The 15,902-nt window shown below is 36.5% G+C and overlaps 2 protein-coding genes across 2 annotated transcripts; both read left to right on the top strand.

Moving 5' to 3' along the window:
* The first annotated feature begins 438 nt into the window (after positions 1 to 438).
* On the top strand, positions 439 to 3,285 carry LOC103996248 (GPI-anchored protein LLG1-like). Its single transcript, XM_009417127.3, has 3 exons — positions 439 to 700; positions 813 to 869; positions 2,738 to 3,285. The coding sequence occupies exons 1-3, from the start codon at positions 616 to 618 to the stop codon at positions 3,097 to 3,099; spliced, it is 504 nt and encodes a 167-aa protein (XP_009415402.2). The 5' UTR covers positions 439 to 615; the 3' UTR covers positions 3,100 to 3,285.
* Positions 3,286 to 4,976: 1,691 nt separating this feature from the next.
* On the top strand, positions 4,977 to 15,625 carry LOC135588287 (uncharacterized WD repeat-containing protein C2A9.03-like). The gene is made up of 10 exons (XM_065080345.1): positions 4,977 to 5,152; positions 6,455 to 6,608; positions 6,821 to 6,988; positions 7,069 to 7,155; positions 10,421 to 10,555; positions 10,705 to 10,815; positions 13,644 to 13,735; positions 13,807 to 13,912; positions 14,122 to 14,208; positions 14,806 to 15,625. The coding sequence occupies exons 2-10, from the start codon at positions 6,468 to 6,470 to the stop codon at positions 15,217 to 15,219; spliced, it is 1,341 nt and encodes a 446-aa protein (XP_064936417.1). The 5' UTR covers positions 4,977 to 5,152; positions 6,455 to 6,467; the 3' UTR covers positions 15,220 to 15,625.
* Positions 15,626 to 15,902: the final 277 nt, after the last annotated feature.

The following is a 15,902-nucleotide window of genomic DNA, read 5'->3' as shown; positions in this document are numbered from 1 at the left end:
GGAAAAGAGACCGTTGGGGGCCTTTTATTCTTTTTTCTTTTTGTTTCGATCTCTATTTTTCCTTTTTTCCCCTTTTCGCTCCTATATAAATTTTAATTTTAGGGTTCTAAAATCAATTAGCATTCGCTAACGATCAAATTCGAATTATTAGGATCTATTTATGGCCGTGGCATTGGGTGATCGATCAAAATCGAACCATCCTCATCCAACCCAAGCCTAACTCAATTTGATCCTCTTGAGTTAAATTTCTTGACTCACAACGTCAAATCATATTGTTTCTTAATCGTCTGCCAAGTTAATGGATGACGATCAAATTCAACTTATCTGTTTATAATGGGTTTATCTGAAAATAATTTTAATTTTAATTTTAGTTTTAATATTAATTTTGCTCAAAATATTTCTGTGACTTGGCGCTCTCTCCCGAACTGGAGCTGTCGCAATGGATCGTGACCACCACTCTTCCCGTCTTCTGCGGCGGAGAAGCATCCTCCTTCCCCTCTTCCTCTTCCTCCTCCTCCTCCTCCTCCTCCTCTTCCTACCTCCCCTCCGCTTCCACCTCTCCTCTTTTCTCCCGTCGGTTTCACGCTGCGGAGGTTTCGGAGGCTGTAGGAAGAGATGGAGTTGAGTCCAAATATTTCCTTGCCTGCTGTTCTTATTATGGTTCTGGCGGGATTGGCGGCCGGTTCTACCTTCATCTCAGGTAGGATCCTGGAAGGTTTCGATCTTGAAAGAAAGTTTCTCACTTTGATTCGATTTTTCCCTCTTTTCGAGCTTAGAAGCTCTGATATTTCCGGCTTTTTGTGTTTGGGTAGGCGATGTGTTCGAATCGCGTGGATCGGCCGGGCGGAGTTTGCTGCAGGAGAAGTCGAGTACGAACTTTCCTCATTCTTTTATTTGGATTTTGGTATTCTTTTTTGACTGAGTTCATCATCCAGATCATTGATGATATGTTCTGTCCTTTTTATCCAATGGCCTTTCATTTCTCATAGAGTTTATGCGATAAGAAAAATATTTGAATTCGGAGAAAAGGCACCGGTGATGTTGCTTAGTTGGATTCAAATGCAATCTTGTCTGGAAAAGTATTATATCTTCTTTTCGTCAAGTTTGTTTGAACAATTATTAAAGCTGTGGAAGGTAAATGGGACATATAGGATGCAAAATTAGGTACAAAACTGAGAAGTAAAAGTAACTTCATCTCCATCGTTTCTTGATCATACCATGGTTGACTACTATAAGCTGTAATGTGTGATCTGGTTTTTTTTTTTTCCTGCAATTGATATGTAACATGAGGAATAATTATACAAATCAAAGATTTTAGCTACTGATATGCAAAAATTAAAAAAGAAATTCTAAACTTTATAGCTAACCATGGTTATCTATTTGGAGAAGCTTGCAGTATCACCATAGTAGCACCCCATACTGTGCATTGGAGAACAAGGACACATAAAGTCATCTTGAAATTGATTGTCTGGGGGTAAACAGTATGTTATATTATTCTATTATGTCTTTATCAGTTCTGGTCGATCATATATATAAACAAAAGTATACAATGTGCTGTATGACATGCTTTACCTTTCAAGCAAATGGTAATTGCTTGCCTTGTGCTAGCTTTAATGTTCTATTCTTCTATTCTGCTTTTCTCTGTTGTGGTCTATCATACATATAACAAATAAGTTTGACACACAACATGTTTTGTCTTTAAAGCAAATGATACAGTTACATGGAACTCAAGGCAATTAGTGCCTTCGGTCCCTTGCGCTTATACTTCTATTGTTTGAAATACGGCAGCCTAAGACAGCCAGTATTTTGTTAGTTCCTAGTATGTTACTACTTCTGTGTTGAAAAGATAGAAATGCAAAATGTGCATTTGTGTTTAATTCAATCATACACAATTAAAAAAATCTAATCACGATTATATGGGAGTTTAGAGCATTGGTCATGGTAGAGAACTTGCATACGAAAACTAAGGATAGTGTACCAACTCTGGTGAAAAAGGTTGGTGTATCAGAGATGTGGTATAAGATAGAAAGAGGAGGTAAAGCAAAGAAGAGTGATAATTAGCTGAGAAGGGAAATAATAAGGTCAGTAGGCCATCAAAAGGCTCAAAACTTCAATTGATTTCAGGCCGATCTACTAAATACCCTTATTTATAATGCAGAAATTTAAGCTCTAAGCAAAATAGAAATGGAATGATATTGTCATCTACTATAATCAGATACTATTCTAAATTAAGCAGCCAAATCTATATGGACCATAACTTAAATCAGTATCTTACTTTCTAAATACTCCTTCCTGATTGAATTAGTCCAATTATATTAAAATATATATATATTGGATTAAAGAAAACATCAGAATTCCTAGATATGTATCATTGGAATTAGGAAAAGTGTAATCCAAAACTTATCAAGACCCTGGTTTGAACTCATGGGCTAAATCATTGGTAACCTAGGCAAACTCAAGCACAAATTGGAGATACTTCTATATGACATAACCAGAAACACTACTTTTAGGTTGAAAGAATGACAAGTTTACTGTTGGTTCTAATAAAGAATTTCTATCGATTATATGCTTGTTTTTCCTCCATTTTCTGCAGTTATTTCTACTGGAACATGTTCAATAATAAAAGACATGACATCATAATCTTTGACAGTGAATCTTTCTATATTATGGCTTGCAATGGATGGTCTAACCTGTTAATAGAAGTTAATGATTTCTTTTCTCTTGATATCTATGTTAGGTTGCCCTATCAGCTTTGAGAACATGAACTACACAATTATCACCAGCAAGTGCAAGGGTCCGCAATACCCTGCTAAGCTCTGCTGTGAGGCTTTTAAGGAATTTGCATGCCCTTATGCTGATCAGTTGAACGATGAGACAAATGACTGTGCATCAACCATGTTCAGTTACATTAACCTTTACGGGAAGTACCCTCCAGGCCTTTTTGCTAGTGAATGTCGTGAAGGCAAGGAAGGGCTTGCTTGTCCTGCTAATCCCCCGGAATCAGAGAATGACACTGCAAGTGCTGGCATCATCATAATTCAGAGCTTCACCTCTCTGATTCTCATCTGTGGAATGGTTCTAACATTTCTGTGTTGTTGAAACTGCTAAGCTGTATATCCCTTGAAGCTGCATTATTGCACTGTCATTCCAATTATTTGATCTCCTTTGGAAGTTCAAGCCAATTCAGTTGTGGCCACAAGCTTATTAATTGCTTGGCCATCAGTATATTGACAATGAAGTATTCTTATGACTCGGAAATATAATTCTTGAGAAAATTGATGCCCACTTTTTTTCTTTTTCAAATTATGGTAATTGGTGTGATTTCTAAAACTCAAGATTAAGACTCTTCAGCATAAATGGTGGAATTTGACTGAGAACTGCAGTTGCAGTTGCTGAAACAAGTTTTTATCTTTTTCTTTTAACATCAGTGCATGTATGTACTAACAAGTTGAGCCACAGCTTTCTTGGTTGTTTCTATGAAAATGTGAATTTAATATAAGATCTTACGTCTCTTTTGCTTCAGTGGTTTTGCTAAGACTTTGCACCATGTGAAAATAGAATAAGTCTTTAGTAAGAAGCATCCCTGGATCTTTAACCTACTAGAAATCAGATAACCATGTGGTCTTGAGATAAGATATTAGACTGCTTCAGAAACATTGATAAAGGCATTGAAATGAGCATCTGAATCCTTCTCTGTGAGTGTAGGAGGGGAATATGGCAGACGAGCGAGATGGAGAGAACAGTATATGTAAACATTTGGTCCAACGGAAAATGAAGATTTATGTGGTATAGATATTACAGCAGATTGACTTGTAGCAAGGATTCCCGATAACAATGCTATTAGCACCTTCTTCATCATCAACAAAAATAAAAGCAAATGATGATTTGAGACAGAAACATTTGCTCACAAGGCCAGTTGTATGGTTCCAACTTGGAACAACTCATAGATCAGTTAGAAAACAGCAGAACATGGATTGGTGTGAGAAGCATTCTCTTGGCAAAGTAGGCTGGGGAAGAAATTTTCTCCTGATGATGATATCACATACTAACAGACGAAGTATGTCTGAATTCATCAGACAAAATAACATTACACAAACAGCTCCTACATCAGTCAGCAATAGAAGATAACATGCAACATAAAGTTGGTGTGAGAAGCATTTCTCTTGATCAAGTAGGTTGGGGGAAAAAAATTCATTGCGAACTTAATCCAAAGACTAGAATATGCCACATATGACTTTGTGACCTCAGATTACTTTCCTGAGATGAGGAGGCCAAGTCAATGAACTGCAGACAAGAAAAACCAATGTCAAGTTGTGCAAGGTGGATTGACATTGCGCATTCTTTTTTCATGCTTATCCATCAGCCAACAGTGGTTGAAATCTCTGAGGATACTTCTCAGTATAACCATTGTACAGTGAGTGAGGGTGCACACAGTAAAGGATCTTTCTTCAGTGTGATGTATGACCCTAAAAACTCTCTTTATTCACAAGCCACCTTTGCCTCAGCTTACCCCCATGGATTAGCTAACTAATTGTTATCACTTTAGAAAACTATAATTTTCATTTGAATATCATTTTCTTCTTACAACATTTAATTATATATTTATATATATGCATATATTGTATAATTACTTGAGCTAAGGATCATAGGGAAATTGTATATGTTATCTAAACTTTCTTTTCAGAAAGCAAACATGGAATTTGATAAACTAAAGTTACAAATTGATCCACTAATTAAGTAAAAAAAAAATTAAAATTTTTCTTATCCTCAAGGATGAGGAACATGGCATGCAGCTATGCAACCAATGAAGCCTTTTATCTGATTATATATAAAACACGGTCAACAAATAAATCTTGACCCTGGAATGGCAATTTCGTAATTTTAGGGCTACCAAGAGTCGGTAGCATATGCCGACCATCACATTTATCCATATCCTGTCCCTCTCGTCCCCTTATATTTCTCGTTGGTAACTCCAATAAAGACAATAAAAAAAGGCCCAAAAAAAGCGCCGTTCCGAATCAGATTCTATTTATTCCCCTCAATTCCTTCTGCTTGCGGTCGGAAGGCGTCCGATTCTTCGGATTCCTAACCCCGGATTGAAGCCACTCATCGCCTCGATCGAGATCTGCGGGCCTCCGGAACCCTAGAACAGGTGCGCAGTGGATAAACAAGAGAATAAAAATCCCCACTTTTTCATGAAATTTTCTGCTTGGGTTGTAATTTATCTGTGTATGAGCTGCCACTGATGGTTGTTTACTTTCTTGATGATGTCAATTACGTTTATTTCTGCGAAAGTCTAGATTTTGTTTCCTATTGTTGCTTCGTTTCGCGGATCTCGTTGGTTGTTTAGCTTCTTCTCCTTTAGGTTCCTCAAGGTGTTTTCCTTTTTTCTTTTATCTTTATGTTTTCCGTGAGGTTTTAAAGAAATTGATACAGAAAAGGAGTTAAAAGTTGATCACTTACGGGGTTGATTATATTGATTTCATGTAACGATTCGTAACCTCATATTTGTTAGGGATCTTGAGGTCCTTTTTAAGTTACTTTTTGATCTTGGAATAAGCTTATGTAACCATCTTCTTTTTCTTTTTCGTCTTTATTTGAAATTCTTCATATTTCGTTGGCGTTCTTTCTGTTGGCTTTGCAATTAAATTTGAGCAGAGATTTTTTGTTATTCCCCGAAATATTTTCTGTAAGTAATTAATTAGTTTATTGGTATGATTATAGAATGATATCCAGAACATCTTTCTTAATGTTCTTCTTTGCGAATACCAGTAAAAAAAATGGCTGATTTTCTTTTGAAATTTGACTTTATGGGATAGTATTTTTTTTTAAGTTTGTTTATCACATATTACCAGGGAGATGAGGTAGATTTTGGTGATTTCTCCTGGTTACTACATGAGTCGTAGTAGCATTTCGAAGGTACTTAGATAGTTAGATGTCATCTATCTAAGTTATCTATCCAACATTCTATTCTCATCTGTTCTTGATAAGCAATACTTGCAAATATTTTACTGTATGCTACACTAAGATTTAAGCATTTACAAACTAATGCTAGTTTGGATTAGTTGCATGATAGTCATTGATAATCATGTTTTCTGGTTTTGGGAGTTATGCATACACTGCCATCTCATTGTTATGCATAATCTTCAAATGGACAAAGTGTCGTATAGAATAGAATTGCATCTTATGGAACCAGCATACTGTGGAATAAGGGTGGTGTATTGGTTATTACTGGAAGTTTCTAATATGTAGATGTGTGGTCATTATTGCTTTTCTTTGAAGTGTTGAAAAGTCATAGATGAGTGGGCATTATTGCTTTTTCTGAAGTGTTGAAAAGTCATTATATTTTGTTCATCAGGGTTTCTTTAAGATTTTTGTTATTTTAAATTTTTTTTGGTGTATATTTCTGTGCAGATAACTTTTTTTTTTCTTTACTTGAAATTTGATATGGCAGAGGCATAAACTAAATGCAACATTACCGTAGTGACAATATGGATGAGATGGCAGAGGATTATGAAATGGGTGATGTAGAAGATGATATGTATGAAGAATTTCAAGGGAGGGGTCTAGGAGATTCTGATTCTGATGATGAAGAATATGGCTCTTTGGTATGCTTATATCTCTTCCAGCATTCTTTTAAGTTGCTTTTGTGTTTTCAAGGCTTTCTATTATCTATACTACTACCACCTCTTTGCAATTGCACATCTTGGATAGTTTGAAGAATGCTCTTCTCATTGTTGTACCTTTGGTTGCTACAGTGGTTGTTTCAATTCTGATATTTGTTTGCAACTTAATGAAAAAGGATTTTGAATTTTGTCAGAATGGAAGGGCAACTGATATATCTGCTGCTCAAGCAAGGAAAGGAAAAGATATCCAAGGAATACCATGGGATACACTAAATATTACACGGGAGAGGTACAGGAAAACGAGATTAGAACAATACAAAAACTATGAGAATGTTCGAAATTCTGGGGAAGCATCAGAAAAGGCATGAAGCTTTGTTAGAAAAATAAACTTAACTTTTAAAATTTTCTTGTTACACTCCTTTATATGTTCATTATTATGTAGGATTGCAAACAAACTGATAAAGGTGGCATGTATTATGAGTTCCAGCGAAATACAAGATCTGTGAAATCAACTATTCTTCATTTCCAGGTGAGCTAATATGGTACATTGTTGGGCTTAGCTATGGTTTATTCTGCTGTGTTGCAATTTTATTTATGATATTTTGCTGTATCTACATCCAGGTTTGAGCTGTGTATTGATTTGAATTCATTAGTTCACATCGTGGAGCATCAATCAGAATTTCCTTCAGCTTATTGATTTAGGAGACAAGTAGTTTATAAATGGCTTGAGTCAAGTTTTTTTTTTTTAGAAAGTATACCTATAAAAGTATTTTCTAATTTGTTCAATTTTGAAGCTTTGATACATGGAAGGCAAAATTTTGCTTTTAATTGTAGATGAGGGGGATGCTATGTGATGGAAGATAATAATATTTAATTTGTATTAACTAAAATCTGGCTCTTGTTGCTTTTCAGAATCTTGCTCGATAGCTACAGTTTGCTATGTGTAAGATATATATCTGGCCTCATAGCATATCTTTTCTTGGCTAAGCATGTATGTCATGCTTTATGCCGATATCTTGCTTCTTGGCTCTATTCCAATTTCATGCTCCTTCATTCTTGCTTTGTTTTGATATCCTTTTCATGAATTTTCCTTCTTTCTAATGATCTGTGTTTTCTTGTACCACAAAGGCGAGTGATGTCTATCCCTTTATCTGTGTGTATGTATATCTATATTTATTGCACTCCTTTTGAGCAGTATCTTTTGCCAAGTTTATTTTTGTCATCAGTGAGTTGGTTGTTCAGTAAAGCATGTAAGCGTTATTCTACTATATGTTTGTACATGAATAGAGGGAATCATAAACCGCACAGATTATGGAAGAAGATTGGGAGCCCAGGAAAATGCAGGTAGACAATTCCATGATGTTGTTTCTCACAAATAGAGGCGAACATAGACTGCATGGACCTTGAAAGGTGTTGACATTTCTATCTTCTTGTTTGAGCAAGAAGTGAATAGCATTTAGTTCAATGCATGTTTATGTCGATTATTCAAACTGAAAGGTTCCTGGTGCTTAGATAGTAGTGTTGGAATTTGTTGTTTTATGAGGGTGGACTTTGCAGACTTTAGATTTAAAGATATGGCAACATTGTCAGTGCACAAGCGTGTCAAGAAATGAGCTATGTAACGACAACAGGTTTTTTTTTTTTTCTCTTGTATCTATGACCAAGAAGTTTTCAAATATGTGTAATTTGTTTGAATATCTATCATTTAGCTGTGGGAAAATTTTACAAAATGTGCAGTAGTAGATTGATTCGATATGTTAATTTGGATCCTCCTCTAGCTTATGTTTTGTGAGTAGTGGGATGTGGTGTTTGGGGACAATCTTTTGTATTTATATAAAAATGTTCTAGTGATTTAGTTGAATACACTACAAAAGGAATTCTGGAAAGATTTGGAATACTTGAAGAAGAATAGATTGTTAAATCGAAGTATTGAATAGTTGCCGCATACCAGGTCATGTTTTGTGGTATAGACTATAGTATAGAGTATGTACTTTGAGTGTGTGCTTACCATGTGGAGTTGTGACATGTCGTGGCACTGCACGGTTTGCACATGCATGCACAAACACACATCAAATAGGTCTTGTGTTTTCACTCGTGACCTTGGAATCTGATGTCATGGGTATGGCAGATGCACACATGATATAGTATGGTGCCTACCATGTAAACCCATCACCAGAGCAGACAGCATGCAAGAACATAAAAGTGGATGCTATTCATGGAAGAGTTGAATGGTCACATCAGGAAGTAAAAAGAGTTTTTTGGATAATGCATCGAGACATTTTTATTTGAGGGAGCAATGATATAGTTCTGGATCTTGTCATTTTGCGATATTTTAGTTTCCAGTTCATGTAATCTAGGAAAGAGAGTAAAAAAGTATAGCCAATTAAACTTTCCCTACTGGGATGAAAGATAGGAGTGATGCAAATACTTTGAAATCAGGGTTAAGTTGACTTCAGAACTTAGACAAGGAACTTGTGGATTGATATGCCTAATGATATTAGAGTGGAAAAGTCATGAATCAGTCTGACAAAGGTAGCTTGACTATAAAGATATTTAATTCCTGAGTTTTGCATCTAGGAATCAGTTGTTAAAAGAGCATGCTTTAATGTTTTATGCTGATCACTGTACTAATTTAAGCAGTGAAGATGGTGGTTACAGTTAAGGGTATAGGAACATAGATTTGGTAGCTACCATAGAAGGCGTCAAAGGTTACAAATGAATAAAAGATGGAGGAATTATATGGTATTTAATAGGATCAAGCGTATGGTATAGTTAGATGTTGACATTACTGCAAGTGTTGGAAATAGTGTTTTGTTGAAAAACTCAATTGCTGATGAAGATGCAAAGTTGAAAAAAAGTTAACTGTACCTGACACATCCCTATAAATTTTTGGTATGCAAGGGATCAATGGATAACTTATTTAACAAAATTCTGACAGTGAGTGCATGCCAGATGAATGATGATAGCACTTTGTTTCTTTGTTCTCAAGGACAACTGATGATCTGAGATGATTTAAATAGAGGTGCCATGAGATGGTGAAAAAAATCAGGAATGACCTGGTTAAGAAAGAGTTGTGGGGTATTACGGGCATCATCTTCAATGGGCTAAACGACTAAAGGTTATCCATGTAGCTACCCTTGAATGGTTGGAATTAAATGATGTTTCTGGTTATCATTGTGCTCAAGCTACTTGCTGTCAAATTCAAGCTAGGACAGGAATAGGACTAACACTGACTCATTGCACAGGTTATCTGTTTTAACAGGTTATCAGTTTTACAATAGCTGCCAGCTTTGATCTATAGCAGTCAGAAAAAAATTTCTGGTTCTTGAACATCACTTTTCATGTTCTTCAACCAATTTTATGTACATTGAGGACCAAACTAGGAGGTCTTACAGTCTTACTGCATAATTATCCAGATTTGCATCCATATCTAGTTGCTATCAGTAGGAGCTTTGTTCAGTGGTCTCCCATCTGATTTTTCTCTGAGTGAAACTTCAAACTATTGCAGTCGTGTTGTGTGGAAACATCCATACCACTCAAATTATGATTGTTGCTGACACATCTAAAAGATGACCATGCTTGTTCACCATTCCTTAAATATGTTTAGGTCCATTTATATCAATGTCATCCAGAATGCTTTTGAATATTTCATATTTTGCAGTTCTTTTACCCTGTATAGGAAACTCTTTGTTACTTATATTGCATCATATGAGCCTAGGTGCTGATATGTTTATTTTTGAAGTTCACTGCAAAACATTGGACTTAAGTGGCTTGATTATTTTACAAATTTGCAGCTAAGAAATTTGGTTTGTGCTACATCAAAGCATGATGTGTACTTAATGTCACACTATTCTGTGCTGCACTGGTCTGCGCTAAATGGTGAGAAATATGAAGTTATGAATGTTTCAGGGCACATAGCGCCATGCGAGGTATGTTCTATTCATCTGCTATCCTATTTTAATGCTTCCGATGACTGATCTCAGTAGCTGTGATCTGTATACTGAAATTTTGTCTGCATTATTCCGATCCACCTACTTCCCAGTTAAGCTTACACAAAAAGTCTCGTCTTTGGCTGCAGAAACACCCTGGAAGCTTGTTGGAAGGGTTTTCTCAGACTCAGGTCAGCACACTGACTGTAAAAGATAACTTGCTTGTGGCAGGAGGATTCCAAGGAGAACTTATCTGCAAGGTATTTTATTTTTTTTCCTCCATCTATGTATGCAAAAATTTGTGGTAGTTTGGAGGTGTGTTAATACAGAGGTATTTCTACTTCTGTGTTATTCCTTGACTTAGTGACTGGTTAGCTGTATCTCTGTCAAAGTAATTTTGCTATCATTATTAATGCACAAGTATGACCAACTTGTTTCCCTTAACTTGTAAAGATTTTCATGGGTGCTTATAATACTAATTGCTGTGTGGTTAAGAAAAAAATGTTTCTCTCATGGTGATGTTGATTTTTAGGGAAATGGATAAGATGAAAATGCATTCAATAGATATTTCAAGCATGGAAGTATGCATCAATGTTCTAGTTAAGCACAGGTCCACTAGTGTGAAAGGTAAGAAAGGAAAAGGAGATTCCTATTTTGTGAAATTTTGGTCCACAAGGCATTTAGTAGACTTCATGAAGGGAAAGTGTTAGAAGTCATATATTGGTAAATGTGGTCCATTGAAGTGGGCACAATGGATAAGTGGCATAACCTATTGAACTGAAACATGTGTACAAATAGAACTTTAAATTGGTGCATGGAGTAAGTGTGTCATGAATGTCTGGAAAGTCTAAATAACTGCACAAGCATACTGAGAAGGCGTAGAAGTTTCAAAATTTGAGGACCAAATGATCAAAATCCTGCGCACCTGCTTCAATTCATGTCTAGAAGTAACTGTAGTACTTGGCTGAAAAAGATTGCAAGTTTTTAGAAAGTATTTATTTTAACTGCTCAATTTCTATCTGAATCTTCGGTGAAGATCTGCAGTGGTTTCAATTTGTTTACAAGAGTCTTAACTGTTAAATTGGAATTGATATCTTATTTTATTGTTAATATAAAGTTATCTCCTTATCTGATGATCATCTCCCTTTGCAAAATCTTTTCTATGTTGGGGAAGGTCCTATATGTCACACTAATTTTCTGTACTCCACATTATCGGTTGGAATATCTCTATGTGACCTAGACCACATAACTTTTTACCAGATCAGTCTTAATGCTATTGTGTTAACAATCTAGCCTATATCTATTGACCAAGTTAACTGGATTTATGCTATACCTCACTAGGTGTTAGTGGTTTTGCTCCCTGTATGGCGGTTAGACCAGCTCTTGCTACAGAAAGACAATCTGAAGAGTGGTCTATGGCGATGTTTGACTTACTGGTCCGAGCCGATGTGCTGGCCGGCCAGCAGCACCGCACGTGCCACCCCATACTGGTGTACCGACACATGGTACACCGGTGCATACCGGTGTTTTGACGAGGAAGAAAAAGAGGTTGAAGAGGAAGGTATGGTGGAGAAAAAGAGGAAGAAGGAAGAAGAAAGAAAAGGTGGAGAAGAAGTGCAATGAGATCTGGGAAGTAGTGGCAGCAGCAGCAGCGTCGAAGCACAAAGAGACAGTGCCGCTGCAGCATCACAGCGGTGAAGTGGTGAAAAGGTAGCGCCGTTGCAGCATCGCAGCCACAAGAGGCAACTTCACACACGAGAAGGGCCCTAATCTTCTTTTTTAATATATTTTTAATGCTGAAATGGACTGGGGCCCACCACTTTTGATTTTTTTTTTATATTTTAATTCGGACAGCCAGAAACGGGGTGGTCCGTGTATCAGTCCATGCCTGGACCAGTATGTACTGCCCAAGCCATACCGTTTCGGGTGGTACAGCAATCCTTGGTCTATGGTTAAGTGTTAACACTGTTCTGAAGTTGCTAAGAAATGTTTAATGCTAAGCTACCATCATTGCTGACTGCAGAAATTCACTTGTGTGGATTTTTTATGGCTTTGAAGGTGAATTTTACTAAATTTTGTGGTAGAGGAAGCTGGAATGTGATAATGTATGGAATTTCAATATTACTGGATTAATATTACATTCTTACTTGATTTTTCTTAACATTTTATATTCTGATGTAATAAGGGCTTTTTCTTTCAAGGTTACATGCATAAACAAAGCAAAGAATCTGTGAAGCTTAATCTTCTGCTGGATTTGCATGTAGGTTGCATGATTTTTTTAATCTTATATACTTGTGAAAACTCTTAATCTTCGTATATCTATACTTGCAATGATATAAGGGATCTCTAGGGTAGGTTGCATTATTTTTTTAATTTTTTATATATTTATAAGATTTTTATTGCAAAACAATTGCTCTGAAACTACTGGAGCTTTTCACATGCATTGTGAGATTAATTTCTGTGTGTTTGTGTATTGTTGATAATGCGAGAAATACTTTTTAGAAGATACCAGAACTCTGCTTTCCTGTTGGCAGCATTCACTTATCATGTGCCATCATCTTAAACATGCTCACAAGTCTTAGTGTACTAGGTCTTTTTGGATATAGTTCTTCTCGTACAGTTTGGACTTGTTTAACGAAATATTGTTCAAGGTAGATCTCTTAAACCTTTTTAAATAATGAGCATGATGTTGCTTCCAAATCTTTATATAAAAAGTAGTTTAATTTGAATTTGAAGTAATAGTCATTATCCTCGACGTGAGTCCAATTCTATCTGCATTTCTTTTATTTTTGCCTTCTTTCTGAAAAGGTAAAATTTTCTTCGTTCTTGTATATCCTGATTCATGAGACCATCTTGTGGAACAACTTTCACTTATGTGCTTGTTTCTACCCCTGAATCATATACTTATTTTGTAAAAGAGTATGCTGATCAGGTACTTGTTTTCTGTAATTTGAATTATGAACAATCAATAATGTTGATATGCATTGTATGTGATAGCCTTTCAGCTGCTGTACAACATTGCTTGTACATACATTATTGCCAAAGAGAATGTTATCTGATATTATTTTACCTTAATGTTTGAAATAAGTTCTTAGATCGGGAAGGAATAAGCTTTTGCTGCCGGACAACCTACGATGACAATGCAATCACGAATGCGTTGGAAATTTATGACAGTGCCAGGTAATTTGTCTTTCTTGCCACCATCATTTACATGCATGTCTTTTACTGACTTGAAATTGTAACATACTCAGTGGTTCTGTTCACTTCATGTCTTCAAATAATGACTCTGGAGTACGAGATTTTGACATGGAAAAGTTTCAGCTTTGCAAGCATTTCCGCTTTCAGTGGCCGGTGAATGTAAGTGTCAAGCGCATTTCCTGTGTATCCTCTAGTTGTCAGGTGCATTTCCTGTTTATTTTCTAGTTGTGCTCCACTTTTGGCTACATAAACAATATTGTAAGCTGTCCATGGTAGTCCATTGGAACCTGACATTGGGTAGTGTCACTTACTAATTTCTTGTGGATCATTTACATAGCACTCATGTTGTAATTTAATTTCATTTGCAGCATACATCACTAAGTCCTGATGCAAAGCTTGTTGTCGTTGTTGGAGATGACCCTGAGGGTATATTGGTTGATGCTCATACTGGAAAGGTTAGTTGTACGAGTACTGCACATGAACTGATGGTATAATGAACGCAGTCATCATTGAAATTTGAGATAAATATGTATGGTTCTGGTTTTCTTTTTAGAATAATAGTTGAAATCAAGGTTTGCCATACCACAGTGTGCTGCTCGGTATGACCGGTACATACTAGTCTGGTGGTATATCTCACGATATCATGCGACGTACATTGGTACATACTATACTGATAGCCGGTCACTACACCGGTACGAACCGGTAAGGTGAACCATGGTTGGAATATCATTTTCTTGTTAAAACTTAGTTTGGTAACAAGTGTCGACCGTGACTTCTAATTTTGAGGAGAAGAGTGCTTTTTCAAATATGACATACCTGGAATTTCAAAGGTCATCAGTCCTATGATTTTGGATCAGGCATCATTACCATTTTCTTGTGTATTGGACAAAAGAAAATCGAAAAACAGTGGAAATGTTTTTGTGCTGAAAAGAGTTTGCTTTTGTGTTTTTTGTTCGAAAGGGAAATTTAATAACTATGTAAGAAGTATCTAGAGTTTGTTACTTTAGAACAAGTTGAATGAAAATCAAGTTCGTGACCCTTGGTTTTTGCAGACTGTCCATGCTTTGCTAGGTCACTTGGACTTCTCTTTTGCATCAGCATGGAATCCTGATGGCCAGACATTTGCCACTGGTAACCAGGACAAGACCTGCCGCATCTGGGACATCAGAAATCTCTCCAAGTCTGTCTCTGTGTTGAGGGGCAATCTTGGTGCCATCCGATCAATTCGCTTCACATCTGATGGTCGATTTATGGCGATGGCTGAACCTGCCGATTTTGTTCATATCTTTGATGTTAGAAATGGGTACAACAAGCGACAGGAACTTGACTTCTTTGGTGAGATCTCAGGCATGTCGTTCAGCCCAGATACAGAAGCTCTGTTTGTTGGGGTGTGGGACAGAACCTATGGAAGTCTCTTACAGTATAGTCGCCTACGGAATTACTCCTACTTTGATTCACTATTGTAGCCATGTATAACCAGGGTTATTACTTGTTTCCTGTATGCATGTACTCGGATCTGTATAACCGGGGTGATCTTGTCGCAGCTTCTTGTTGTTGTTGTCGTCGTCATCATTGTCGTATTCAGATCTGTATGTGGAACAAAGGGAAGATGGAATAGAAGAAAGAGTGCAAAGGGGATGAAAGACAAAACTCAGATGTAGCTCCTTTTTTTAGAGATTTGATATTAACAGGGAAACTATAAGTGTATCTGCTGTTTATTCACTGTTAAAATGTATAAAGACATGTACAGATGCAGGACTAGTAAGTTTGAAAGAAATTAAAATTAGTTCCTGCTGTGCTCTTCTGGTCAGCTGTCTCCATAAAGTTGGAGTTGATTCTGATGTAATCATAATCCTCATTGTCATTCTTGTATTTGTTGTTCATCAGAATATTTTCAGCTTCCTGTTTTTGTGTGGTTCTGCTCTTATTAACGCCTCCTATCTATCCTTTTCTGCAAATGTATCAGCATGGTTCAATTGGGGTGATCTCGGTTGCTTTTTCCCTTTCTGACTTGATGGAATGATAAAAGACCATGAAGCAAATATTACTCTCAATATGTAGCCCTCTGGTTTGTACCTTTGAATTGTTCTTGTGAAGTGTTTGGGTGGGAAAGGTTCACCAAAGCATTTTTATCCACACAAAAAAAAAC

This window comes from Musa acuminata, chromosome BXJ1-8 (genome assembly GCF_036884655.1).
Source record: "Musa acuminata AAA Group cultivar baxijiao chromosome BXJ1-8, Cavendish_Baxijiao_AAA, whole genome shotgun sequence".
Taxonomy (NCBI): Eukaryota; Viridiplantae; Streptophyta; class Magnoliopsida; order Zingiberales; family Musaceae; genus Musa; species Musa acuminata.
This window is presented reverse-complemented; position numbering and strand designations above follow the sequence as displayed.